Below are 13,288 nucleotides of genomic sequence, written 5' to 3'. Positions count from 1 at the left end.
TCCTTCCTGATCCCTCTATCCCCAATTCCTTTCTGGTTAAGAATTCTTCCCTTCTCATGGTGAAAAATGCCATTCACCTCCAGAGAAAAGAACTGAATGAGTCCGAATGCAGGTTGGGGTTTTCTAAGTAAAGCATTATGTTACTTGCAAATATGGACCATTTTCTCCTCAAGCAACGTGTAAACTTTTCATTTCATATCACTGTACCTTTTTATTCCAGAAAGCCATCCATTATAACAAATATTTTTTTAAAAAAAGAAAAAAGAGAATGAGAACCCCCGCTCCCAGCAAAACTGATCAATGATTAAAATCTGACAATATACACAGTGTTTCACACCCCCATACAGTTCTGCAATTTAGGGACAGGTAACTCTTCTGGAGCACTCAAATTTAAAAGTATAACAATATTGAAGGGGAAAATTTAACTGCTGATAGATAGGTGGTCAGTGGGTGTGAATGGCATTCAAAGAAGAGGAAACACTAAATTATCCCTTCACCAAAAATGTGCAAACTCACTACTACAAAGAAAACCTTTTAGGTACTATTTAACACCAATAAAAATGGCAAAAATAGCTTAAAATGATGAAAACTCAATGGTGACAGGGATAGGGAAGCACAATTATACGAACTACAGGATGAATTTTAGAGTGGTATAATCTTTTAAAAAGACCAATCTGGTAGTAAAACGCAAGACTTACAAAAAACAGTCTTACTCTTATTCCACTAGTACCATTATTAGGAATATACCCTGATATTACAGGGGAGAAAAAGTTGTGTATTCAACTAGTTGTTACTGGAACAACAACAAAAAAAGACACTAGAAATGTCTGACAATTAGAGAATGACAAATAATCGGCAGCATTTAATGTTTTGGAAAACGTAGATAAAATTGAAAGGATTAAGAATAGAAAAAAAAATTTTAAAGATCTATCTGAAACATATAGAGCAAAGAATGCAAAATCAGAAAAAGACGGTTCACCATCAACACAATTACACAAAGGCCAAAGTTTAAACATAAACATGTAAGAATGAATGGGGGAAATGTCAAAAGGAATATGGAAAAAAAATAAAGGACTTGTTATAACACTTTTACATAATGAAATTCTTGTATTCAAATGTAAATAATGGTATGTTGTATTTTTGTGTTTTGTTAGTTATGGTCACAAGGAATTAAAAATAAGATTATAAACTTGATGAAACATTTTGTTGGTTATGTTCACAAAAATAAGATTAATATTACAAACTTGAAACACTCAAGGTTTACAGTTATGTTCATAAGGAATGATTTAGAATTTAGAAATAAAGTTATATTATAAGCCTGATGAAAATGAAGCTTTTTGTTAATGTTTAGTTATATTCATAAGAAATTGTTTAAAAATAAAATTATAAGCTTAATGAAATGGAAATGGTCACTGCTGAATCAATATTGCTAGAAAAAAGCTTAGCTATATGCTTCATCTCATATAACACTGCAAATTCGAGACCCATCAGTTTTATAGGCATACATACATACACATCCATGTAACAAAAAGATAGCTGCAACTCCTGGATCGGCATCTGTTTCTGCAAAGCTGAGACGTAGAAATTTTGGGAAGAACTCCGTGAGAAATTTTGTATCAACATCCTATATCCTTTAATACACAGTTCACGGGTGGCCATAAGAAGAGATAATAATAGCCAATATTTAACACAGCACTTAGTCTGTGCCAGGCACCGGGCACTTTGTAAACTGATCCCACCTCATCCTCACAACTTGCCCTGGGAGGTAAGTGCTATTATCTCCATTTTACAGACGAGGAAACTGAGGTAAAGGGAGGAAAGTGACTTGTCCAGGGTCACAAAGGCGGTCTGTGCAATAAGTGGCCGAGGCCAAATTTTAACTCTGGTCTCCCTGACTCCAAGCCCAGCACTCTGGGCTCTAAACCGCCGGGGGTGGTAAAAAACATGTTGTCAGATGTGGTTCGGGAGTGGTGATAACAATAATAAACACATAATAATCATCATTATTATATCGAGCCGTGTGGAGCCTTTCAGAGGCTGGAGGAGAGGGTCTGGGAGGGAGAATGGGGACAAAGCTCCGCCCACGCGCTCCCCGCCGGCCCCCCCCCCCAGCCCTGCGTCACTCACGTGGGGAGGGCCCAGGGTCCAGCGCCCACAGCTCACGCCCTCCTGCCCCTCGTCTCTCCTTGCTGGGGCGAGGCCGGAGTCCCAACCAGCCAGACCTGGGGAAAGAGATGTGGGTCAGGGGGGAGGTCGGTGCTGCCCGCGTGCCAGGGGGAGGTGGAGCGGGGGAACCAGCCCGACCCACCCCCCCCAGCCCCGTTCGCACCTTGTCCCCCAGACGGAGGAGGGTCCCTCTGGAGACACTGACTCTGCACCAGCTGCAGCTCCAGCTCCAGACCCGCCCCGGGCCCGGCTCCGTCCATCGGGGGCTCATCGAGGAGGGCCGGGAAGGGGCTGCCGACGCCATCGGGCGCCCCTTCTCATCGTACAGAGGAGGCAACTGAGGCCCGGAGAGGGTATTGGCTGACTCGGGGTCACACAGCATCGGGGCCGGGGTCAACCAGCCGCCTCCGCCCCTCGGGCGGCTCTGGCCCCTCCCCGACACGTGACGCCGCTTTTCAGTCCTCTGGGACCGAAGGCCTCGGTCGCCCGGCGAGCAGGGGGGCTGCAGTCAGATGCAAAAGCTGGAAGGCCCGCCCTCACGCGCCGGCGCCCTGAGCATGTCCTCCCCCTCCCCCACGCAAAGAGAGGACCAGGACTCCACCCTGCTGGAGGGCTTGGGAGGGCCGAACGCTCTTGGGGGCTTATGGGAAATGTAGTCCAAACCGTACATTGGCGCAGGTGCAGTTGCATCCTGCCCGTATTAGGTTCCTCGTTAAGCACCGGGAGTAGAAAGGCTAGAACACTCAAAGAGCTCATAGTCTAGTTGGGGGACAGTATTCACATAACCGTCTGTTTCCTCATCGGTAAAACGGGGAACATAATAGCATCTACTTCCCAGGGTTGTTCTGAGGCTCAAAAGAGAGAAAATGCATAAAGTGCTTTGCAAAACTTGAAGCGCTACCCAAGTTAACCAGGGCTGCTGCTTGCCGCTGCTGAGCCGTGTGCGACAGTCACTGGACACTGGAGGGGTTTGCCATTTTCTTCTCCAGCTCATCTTATAGATGAAGAAACTAATTCAAACTCGGTTAAGCGACTTGCCTAGGGTCACACAGCTAGTAAATGTTTGAGGTGAGATTTGTACCAAGACCCTCCCAACTTCAGGGCCTCTCTTCTATCCACTGCACCACCTAGCAACTCTGGGAGTGGGGAGGGTGTCCTTTAGTAATTGATGCCCACCCCCAATCCCTCCAACTGCCAACATAAACAAAATTCCAATTTGTTTGCTATAGAGTATTTCAAAATCTGGCTCTCATCAGCCTTTCCAAACTAACAACTTTAAAAACTATGTTCTAGATAGCTAGCTACTTCCTAAACTCAATGGATGTTGTCCACTTGCGATGTTTTTGGACAGTGTTGGGGCCAAATTTAATATGAAGAGAGTAATATTGGGGTTCAGAAAATAATGAGGGACCTCTAGGCCCAAAACTTCCTCCCCTCCGAACTGCCTTTTTAGATATTTCTCCCAGGCCAATAAGAAAAAAGTTTAACAGCCTCTTTTCCACAAATGAATCAAGTTTTATTAATGGGAATAAAATACACAGTAAAGGTGAAATTAATAAAGTCAAAAACAAGGGAATAGGGAAAAAGAAAAATGGATGATAACCCCCCTAACTCTAACAAAAGCCTATACAATCCCCAAACTCGATTCCAGCTCAGCTAATTCAAAGAGCGGGCTAGTGTATTAACTCACCACCTGGGGTCTTTAGCTTCAATAGGAAATAGCTATGCAGCCAGGATCCATAGGACAAACTGCCAGGAAAAAATTCTCTCATCAGCTCCCAAAGCTCACCATCTGTAAAGAGAAACTGAGCTCCCTTCAGCAAGCATTTACTCTCCCTCCCCAAAAGGGGAGGCTCTTCAAACTCAATCTCCTGCTGCAGCATACGGCACTCAGTATAGGCCAGGTGTGGCCCATTCCAATCAGTCTGCCAAATTCCATTATTTTACCACAACAGGCTCCTATATCTGGAGTGTAGACCCCGACACTACTTTAAATTCCTATCTTCAAGGCTCACCTCAGGTGTCCCCTTCTACAGAAAAGTCCTCTTTTATCTCCCCAGATGTATTCTTTCTCCCAAAATTATTTTTTGGTCTGTGTGTACATGTTACACCCCTCAGTAGGTTGTATGCTCACACACAGGAACAGTATTGTATCTTCCTATTTGCAACAAACACCTAACCTCCAGGTAGTTTGCTATCTTTTTTAAAGTTGTCTGAACTCATCCCCAAAAAGAGAAAAAGACTTATTTGTACAAAAATATTTATAGCAGCTCTTTTTGTGGTGGGTAAGAACTGGAAATCAAAGGAACACCCATTAATCGGGGAATGGCTAAACAAGCTGTGGTATATGATGATTATTGTGCTATAAGAAATGATAGGGGGCGGCTAGATAGCACAGTGGATAAAGCACCAGCCCTGGATTCAGGAGTACCTGAGTTCAAATCTGGCCTCAGACACTTGACACTAGCTGTGTGACCCTGGGCAAGTCACTTAACCCCCATTGCCCCACCAAACAAACAAACAAAAAAATGATAAGCAGGATGATTTCAGAAAGGCTTGGAAAAACTTGTATGAACTGATGTACGGTGAAGTAAGTAGAACCAGAACATTGTGCACAGAGAATGCAATACTACTTGATGAAGAACTGTGAATGACTTCACTATTCCCAACAATATGTCAAGATAATGGAATGTGATAGAGGAGATTTGGCAGATACTCAGAAGCCCACCTGAGTGGATTACTGGCTGATTTAGAGTTGACTAGATTCTAAGCACATCTGGCTGGTACTTGAGAGTACTTAAGAAAGCATGGTTCTTAGAAGCTAGCAAACTTTGAACTTCTGGCCCAGTCAACCAACCAGCTTGAAGAACCTCCCATTTCTGGGAGGGGACAGGAAGGAGGAAGGAGAGCCTGCGCAGGGAGCTCTGTCTCTTTTTGGTTCCTGACCTGAGCGTGGTGTCGAGGGGACTTCAGAGGACTTCACAGGGGAGGTGAGGAAAGATAGGATTGCCAGGTTGTAGGAATTCTGTTCTCAATCTTTCTCTTTCTTTACTATCTTTCAATAAACCCTTAAAAACCTAAACTTGCTTATCAGTGATTTTAGTCAGTTTCCCCCCAAAACTGGGGGGAACAGATTAGAACCTACATTTAGAAATTTAAATTACACAAATACAATGATCTAAGACAACCCCAAAGGACTATAGATGAAATATACTATCCACCTCCAAAGAAAGAACTGATATTGATGGAACAGACTGAAGCATGCTGTTTTTCACTTTCTTTCATTTTTTTCTTTTATTCAAGTTTTCTTATACAAAGTAACTAATATGGTCATGTTTTACATAATCATACATGTATAACATATCTGATTGCTTACCGCCTCAGGGAGAGGGGAGGGAAGGAAGGGAAAAAGGGATAAAAATTGGAACCCCAAACTACAAAATAAAAAATATTTATTACTTTAATAAAAAAAAGTCAACTATTATACTTACAAAAAGACTATCTTTTACACTTTTCCCAATTTAATGTTTCTGAATGTTGTAACTGGACAAGGCTATTACTGGATCCCCATCGTAGAGAGAGATAAGGAAAATGACGTGTTCCATCTGCTCAGTGAGATAGAACACTCCACATAATATCTGGGGGTCTTGTCACTTTGGTAGTAGCTCATACAAAATAATTGTTATCATGAACTACTTTGAGCTGTTGGTTCATCTGGATGATCTTATTTTAACTGGAGACCATGCAGTAAGCCCATAGATATCAGACTGGTTGAAAGATTGGTCTACAGGTGTTGGCTGACAAGTATTTGTTGTGCAGAGTCTCCATTAAGTGCATGAATCCCATCTCAGCAGGGAATGACTACTAAAGCTGATAAGCCAGACCCACTTCTTGGAGATGTATGAAAAACTATCATGTACAATCCCTATACTGCAGCTAGCTCTCACACAGGTGATATGTTGCAAGGCAACTAAGAAGATTCTTTAACCACCCATAATTGCCTCATGATGACCTGCCTCAATGCTTTTATTCAGACTGGTCAATGAGTCTGTAAAACTTACTTATCCATTATGCTTCAACTCAAATGTCATATCCTGCATGAATCCTTTCCTGGTCCTCTCTACCAAACAGTGATCCATCTTCATTTGAACACAAATGATTCCAGTTGGTGTGTATCTCTCATATATTTCATGTTACATGTGTATGTGTCCTATCTCCCACTCTCATCCCACAGTCCTGTGAGCTACATGCAGTAAGGAATCATGTTGACTTAATTTTTCCCGGCACTTAATGGAAGTTGAGCATTACCAAAGAGGAACACAAAGGAGATCACAGGAATTTTTCTCTCTCAAAGTGACAAGCATTACTTTGACTAGTGACAAAATCTGTAACCTTGGCTCTTCAGTGTTGAATGAATTTTATTTTCATTTGATGTCAATGGTTTTAATATCAACTTACAAAATCTCCAGGGATCTGTACTAGGCGCTGTGCTATTTAACTTTTATTGACCTGGATCAAGGCCCAAGTAGCATTTTTACCAAATTTGTGGATGACACAAATTTGGGAGAGATTCTAACAAAATGAATCAGTTAGGATTCAAAAAGATATTAACCAACTAAATATTTGGGCCAAAGAGAGTAAGATGAAATTTATTAGCAATTAAATATAAAATCTTAAACTAGGGTTCAAAAAAACCAACTGTACACATATACTATAGGTAAGATAGGCCTACACACTAGTTACATCTGAAAAAAAAACCAAACCATGAAGATTTATTGTAGTGGATTACAGGGCCAAAAAGGATCAGATGTTATGAAAGAGCAGACCAAAAAGCTAACTCGTCCAAAAGTTGTCTTTGATACCCAGAGCGAGCAAGGTACTGCAACCTGTTACTGTAGTCAGAATGCACTTAGGATACTGTCACCACTTATGAGTGCCATATTCTAGGAAGGGCACTGATAAGCAGGTCTAAAAGGGGGAAGCAGGATGATATGGGGCTTCTATTCTGCTATTAAAAGGGTGTATATATAGTAAAGGTCGAGCTCACCCTGAAGGTTTCCTCCCATTCATTATTGAAAGAGTTTCTCTCTCCACTAGTCCTCAAGAGTTTTCACTCTGAAGGTCTGCCCACACTTGTGCCTCTCTTTGCCTTCAGTATGAGCACACTCTGATATGCAGTGTTCTGTATTTCTACATGAAGCCATTTTCATAGTCTGTGCATTCAAAGGATTCTCTTCATCTTTTGTTTCACATTCCTCAACATTGCCACCTTTTCAAAGCCCTTTCCCTTGTCGTTAGTAAGAAGTTCTCACTCAAGAACAAATTTTCTTATGTGAATTTAGGTTTCTTTTCCACCTGCAAGCTGTCCCACCTCCATTATATTCATAGGGTTTCTGCCCAGTATGAATTCCATGTATTTTAACTGTGCAAGGTACTCCTAAATTCCTTACATTCAAAGGGCCTCTATGTATTCTGAACTGCAACATATGACTGTAGGCCCTTCCACTTTCTTTTCATTCAAAGTTTCTCTCCAGTATGATTTTTCTTATGTGTATTAAGGTTCCCTTTATGCCTGAAGAGTTTCCCACATTCATTACATGAATATGGTTTCACTCCAGTATGAATTCTCTTGTGTGTATTAAGGTTTCCCTTTCGATTGAAGGCCTTTCCACATTCATTACATTCATAAGGTTTTTCTCCTGTATGAATTCTCTCATGCTGCATAAGGTATGTGCTCTGCATGAAGGTTTTCCCACACTCCTTACATTTATAGGGTTTCTCTCCAGTATGACTTCTCTGATGTTTCACAAAGCCTGAAATGAATCTGAAGCCTTTCCCACATTCATTACATTCAAAAGGTCTCTCTCCGGGGTGAACTACCTTATGAACTTTAAGGCAAGACTTGGTGGAGAATGCTTTCCCACATTCACTACATATATAGGGCTTCTCTCCTGTGTGAATTCTCATATGCTGAATTAGGGAGTTATTAATGCTGAAGGCTTTCCCACATTCATTACATTCAAAGGGCTTCTCACCTGAATGAATCATACTATGTTTTTTAAGGTTTCCCTTTTGCAAGAAGCCTTTCCCACATTCATTACATTTGAAGGGTTTCTCTCCGGTATGGATTTTTTTATGTCTGGCTAGGTAGTGTTTATTGGTGAAGACTTTTCCACATTCGTTACATTCAAATAGTTGTTCTATAGTATGAATTAATTTATGTTTATTAAGGCGTGATTTCTGGCAGAAAGCTTTTCCACAGTCATTACATTTATAGGGTGTGTCTCCAGCATGAATTTTTTTATGTTGGCTTACATAATGTTTACTGCCAAAGGCTTTCCCACATACATTACATTCAAAGGCCTTTCTTCCACTATGAATTATTTTATGTATTTTGAGTTGCTGCTTTTGTTTGAAGGCTTTACCACATTCATCGCATACAAAGGGTTTCTCTCCACTGTGAATTTTCTTATGGACATAGAGGTTTGCCCTAGCACCAAAGCCTTTCCCGCATTCACTGCATTTATGTGGTTTCTCTCCTGTATGAACGGTTTGGTGTGCACTTAGGTTTTCTTTACTGTGGTAAGATTTCCCACATTCATTACATTCAAATGGTTTCTCTCCTGTATGACTTCTTTGATGTTGTAATAGGTTATGAGTACTGTTGAAGGCTTTTCCACATTCATTACATATATATGGTTTCTCTCCACTGTGAATCCGCTTATGTAAATAAAGGCTGCCCTTCTGGCTGAAGGCTTTCCCACATTCATTACATTCAAAGGGTTTCTCTCCTGTATGAATTCTTTGATGTAGAGATAGGATCTGATTATTAACAAAAGCTTTTCCACATTCTTTACATTTAAATGGTTTCTCTCCAGTATGAATTGTTTGACGTGAAATTAGGTTTTGTTTACTGCTATAAGCTTTGCCACATGTATTATAGGCAAATTGTTTCTCTCCAGTATGACCTCTTTGATATACAGGAAGGCATGAATTAATGCTGAAGGATTTGTCAAATTCATCATGTTTTTGCTGTTTTATTTGAGTATGTATCCTATCATAATGAATAATGTTTGAGTGGTAAGTGAATGGCTTTTTGCACTGGTTATACTTATAAAGTTTCTCCCCTAAGGAAATTCTATTATGTTCAGTTAGGCCTGAAAACTTACTTAAGCTCTTTCCAAGTGTATCATAAGGATGAAGACATTTTCTTATATGAACTTTCTGTTGTGGAACGAGGACTGACACCAGACTGCACTTTCTTCCAAATGTATTATATTCACCTAGAAAATCTGGAGGGAGAAAAAGGTGTCAGTATTTAAGGCTTTCTGTGCTTAAAGGAAATTGCTTTATAACAATTCCTAGATGTTGTCTCCTTTGGGGGCAGCTAGGTGGCACAGTGAATAAAGCACTGGCCCTGGAGTCAAGAGGACCTGAATTTAAATCTGGCTTCAGACACTTGACACTTACTGTGTGATGCTGGGCAAGTCACTTAACCCTCACTGTCCCCTCCACATACAAAAAAACCCCCAAAAAACAATTTGCTGATATTGTCTCCTTTGTTAAAGAAAAGAAACGGTTGTCCACCTGGAAAAGGTAGAACCAATATCCATAAGAAAGAACTGAAGCCTGGAGTCGGTAAAGGGATTGTATAAAGAGCAAAAGGAAGGCCTGACTGAATGCTAAATTTGAAGCAAATCCCTGGTAAACAGATAATTCTTATCAAACAGATTTTCTGAGTGCAGAGAAAACTGTTGATCCCTAAGAGCCAGCATTTTACAGATGAAGAAACAGAAGTCAAATGACTTGCACTTTGTCACACATCTGTAATTATCATGAGCTAGATAGTGATGTTTGGTTGCTTTTTTTAAAAAAATTAAACTTTAATTTAATGAATGTCTTTTTAAAATTAAAAATTTTTTAATGAACAAAAATTTCTTTCCTTCCTGCCCTGCTCCCCACAACTGAAAAGAAAAAGAAAACAAAACCTTTTGGACAAATATGTGTAGTCAAGCCAAACAAATTTGCCTACTGAACACATAAAAAATCTGTGTCATTCTGCAATAGGAGTCCATCACCTCTCTCTCAGCAGGTCTGTAACATGCTTCATTGTTGGTGTTTTGGAAATACAGCTGGTCATTTTGTTAATCTGAGTTCATAAAAAACTTTCAAGGTTGTTAGTTTTTATACCTGCAGCTGCTACTACATACATTTGAACCCAAGTCTTGTTGATTTTATTCCACCATACTAATGGCTAGAGGTGACCATGGCTGTGACATTTTTCTTAGTTAAATATTATGGACAATTATTTGTCTTTATGTGATTATTGGTTATATAAGGTTAATAAACCAAACAGTCAATGATTAAAATTGCTCTGATGTTTTATTTTTGCAATTACCTCAGTCTCTTGTTTGCTTAAGAACTCTTCCCTAGGTTACAGCTAAAAGGTACCTTTTCTGCTTCTTTTTAAATTTGAAAATTAACCTTTTGTATTCAGGCTGTATATCCACTTTGAGCTTATCATGATATACATGATGTAAGACCTTGATCTTACCAAATTGCTTTCTAATTTTCTCAGCAATTCATGTAAAATTTCAGCCTCTCCAAATAATTTATAGTCACAGCTTTACTGAATAGTGGGTTACTGAGTTCAAATGTTTTTACACACCTACTCTGTTCCACTGATAAACTTTTTTGGGGGGGGTCAGTATCAAATCATAGACACAAAGAAAAAAATGGATTTTTCACAAAGCCTACATACATACTTAGAAGAAAAAGTGAAATAAAAACTCTCAGGGAAAGAATGGGAAAGAAAAAGTGGAAAACCTTTATCAATTAATGGCTTCACAGAAAACCAGAAAAGACAAAACGAAAATAAATGTCCTTAAGATAGTAAGAAACACAAGAACAAGATCCCCAAACCAAATGACCCAGAAAATAAGTCAAGGAAAGATGACTTAAGAATCATTGGATTCCTTGGGAAGCATAATTTTTTTAAAGGGCCCAGACACTATATTTCAAGAAATCACAAATGAAAACAAATTGACAAGAACAAAAAGGCAAAATAAGGATAGAAAGCATTCAGTAATCACTTTCTATAAGAAAGCCCAAGAGGAAAAAATCCCTCAGCAAGTCTGCTACTTGGGTAAAGAAAGTGATCTGTTTCAGGGAAAGTTATAAAGGGGAGCTAAAGAGGGATAGCCACAACTACGTCAGTCAGAAGCTTGGGAACCTACAGGCAGAGGAGCCAGTCCAGTGGTGAAAGGTGTTCTGGCTGAGCAAATGAGCTGCTGCTTCAGTCACTCACCTGGGTGAGTGCTTCTTAGGACTTCTCTCACTGTTTGTCCGGATGCATCTCTTCTTTCCAAATGAGATATCCCATCTGGTTTGGAATCTGGAAACCCTAAACATTGGAAAAAACCAGAACAGTGCTGAGAACAGAGAGATGGCTTAGAATTCAATCTTAGGCACCAATTTAGGGAATAGAGGGAGTCTTAGGAAGGCCCCCTGAAGGGTGCTCTATATTGTTTTTCCCTTGAGGACAAAGGAGATTTAACCTGGGCTCAGAGAAAACTGTTCATTTCAATACAATGGACTAAAATAGATGGTTTTAATATATATCTTCAGGTTTCTACACTAGAATTTTAATGGAGATTCTCTGACCTGCATGAGCAATTGGTAGGAGGGTTGTGGCCTAAGAGGCAGCACAATGAAGCTGTTGTTTTCTAGCTGTACAAAGCAAAGACCCTTCATTTGGAAAGAAGCAGAAAAATTAAGTCTCATTCCATCAAAGAACTCAGAAACCTTTCTATATTGCATGCATTCCTGTGAGTATCCCTGCACACCAAGTCCAAAATGCAGTCACTTCAGACATCCTAGCACTTTAGGAAATGAGAATGCAAAGACAGCCTCATGGCAAGGCCACTCATGAGCCAAACACTGTCCTTACTAAGGGAGATGAAGTTCTCATAATTCTCCAGCATCACGTCCCAGAACAGGTCCTTCTGATCAGGTTCCAGCAGCCCCCATTCATCCTGTGTGAAATCCACAGCCACGTCTTGAAATGTCAGTAAATTCTGAAATATCCAAAAACATTTAGGTTCACACAGAGACCATCTTAGAGTAAGAGAAACACATGAACATGGCAGAACTTGGAGGGGTTCTCATAACATCTGGAGTCTGAAGTAATCCAGGTCAATTATTTCTTGAGGATCTGCTGTTGCACCTTACTTTATACTAGATTCTATAGGTCATCAATACTTTTACTTTATTGGCCCAAGTCATCTTCCAGTGCCTCCACTGAGGGGTAGAGTTTGGGTTTTTAGGGCTGTGGCAGTGGAACATAGGCCCAGGTAGGTCCTTTACCTCACTGCAAGTGTATGGTGTATGTCCCCACAACAGACCAGATTTGTTACTATCAGCCTACTAGTGCCTATAACATTTTTCACTTTAACAAATAATTTTCTTTACCCAAGTAACAGACTTCCTGATTGACTTTTCTTTTGAAGTTTCAAGAAATGGTCACTGAATTCTTTCTATCGTCACTTTGCTTGCTGGTTCTAGTCAGTTTTCATTTACGATTTCTTGAAATATAGTGTTCAGGTCCTTTTTTAAAAAAAAAAAAATCATGGTTTCCAGGGAATCCATCTTAAATTATCTATTCTTGACTCATTTTCCAAGTCATTTGGCTTTTTAGAGTGATTCTAATACATAGAGCTATGTAAAAAAAAAAAAAGCCATCATAAAGATAACAGCATCTTTACTAACTGGCCACTTGGTGATGAATTTTTTGGTCCATGGAAACCTATGAAAAAAAAAAATGCCTTCAGTCCTGTGTGGCCATCTTTCACTTCTGCACTGAGGGTGTTAGAGGATGCTAAAAATCATGTATTTTTAGACCCTCTATTAGCTTTAATTTGACTGTTGTACATTTATTGTCTCAATTATTCAAGGGAGACTTTTTGTCATTAAACAAAAAAAATGACAGGGGGCTGGTGAAGAAAAATCTTTACAGCAAAAAACAAACAATAAGAAAATTAACAAATAGGGAAATACAGCAAATAGGTAAAAGCTCTAAAATGCATTTTTAAATTGTAAAAATATTAAAAGTCAAAACCCAATT

The 13,288-nt window shown here is 39.8% G+C and overlaps 1 protein-coding gene across 1 annotated transcript in view; it reads right to left on the bottom strand.

Annotated features, from left to right (window-relative positions):
- Positions 1–5,534: 5,534 nt before the first annotated feature.
- The window catches only part of LOC122744243 (zinc finger protein 260-like), a 28,766-nt gene continuing 21,012 nt past the window's right edge, over positions 5,535–13,288 (bottom strand). Inside the window, exons 3-5 of the mRNA XM_043989683.1 lie at positions 12,116–12,242; positions 11,474–11,569; positions 5,535–9,458 (exon numbers count right to left, since the gene is read on the bottom strand). Of these exons, the coding sequence (XP_043845618.1) occupies positions 7,684–9,458; positions 11,474–11,569; positions 12,116–12,242 (1,998 nt within the window). The 3' untranslated portion in view covers positions 5,535–7,683. The remainder of the gene's footprint in view (positions 9,459–11,473; positions 11,570–12,115; positions 12,243–13,288) is intronic.

Source organism: Dromiciops gliroides, chromosome 2 (genome assembly GCF_019393635.1).
Source record: "Dromiciops gliroides isolate mDroGli1 chromosome 2, mDroGli1.pri, whole genome shotgun sequence".
Taxonomy (NCBI): Eukaryota; Metazoa; Chordata; class Mammalia; order Microbiotheria; family Microbiotheriidae; genus Dromiciops; species Dromiciops gliroides.
This window is presented reverse-complemented; position numbering and strand designations above follow the sequence as displayed.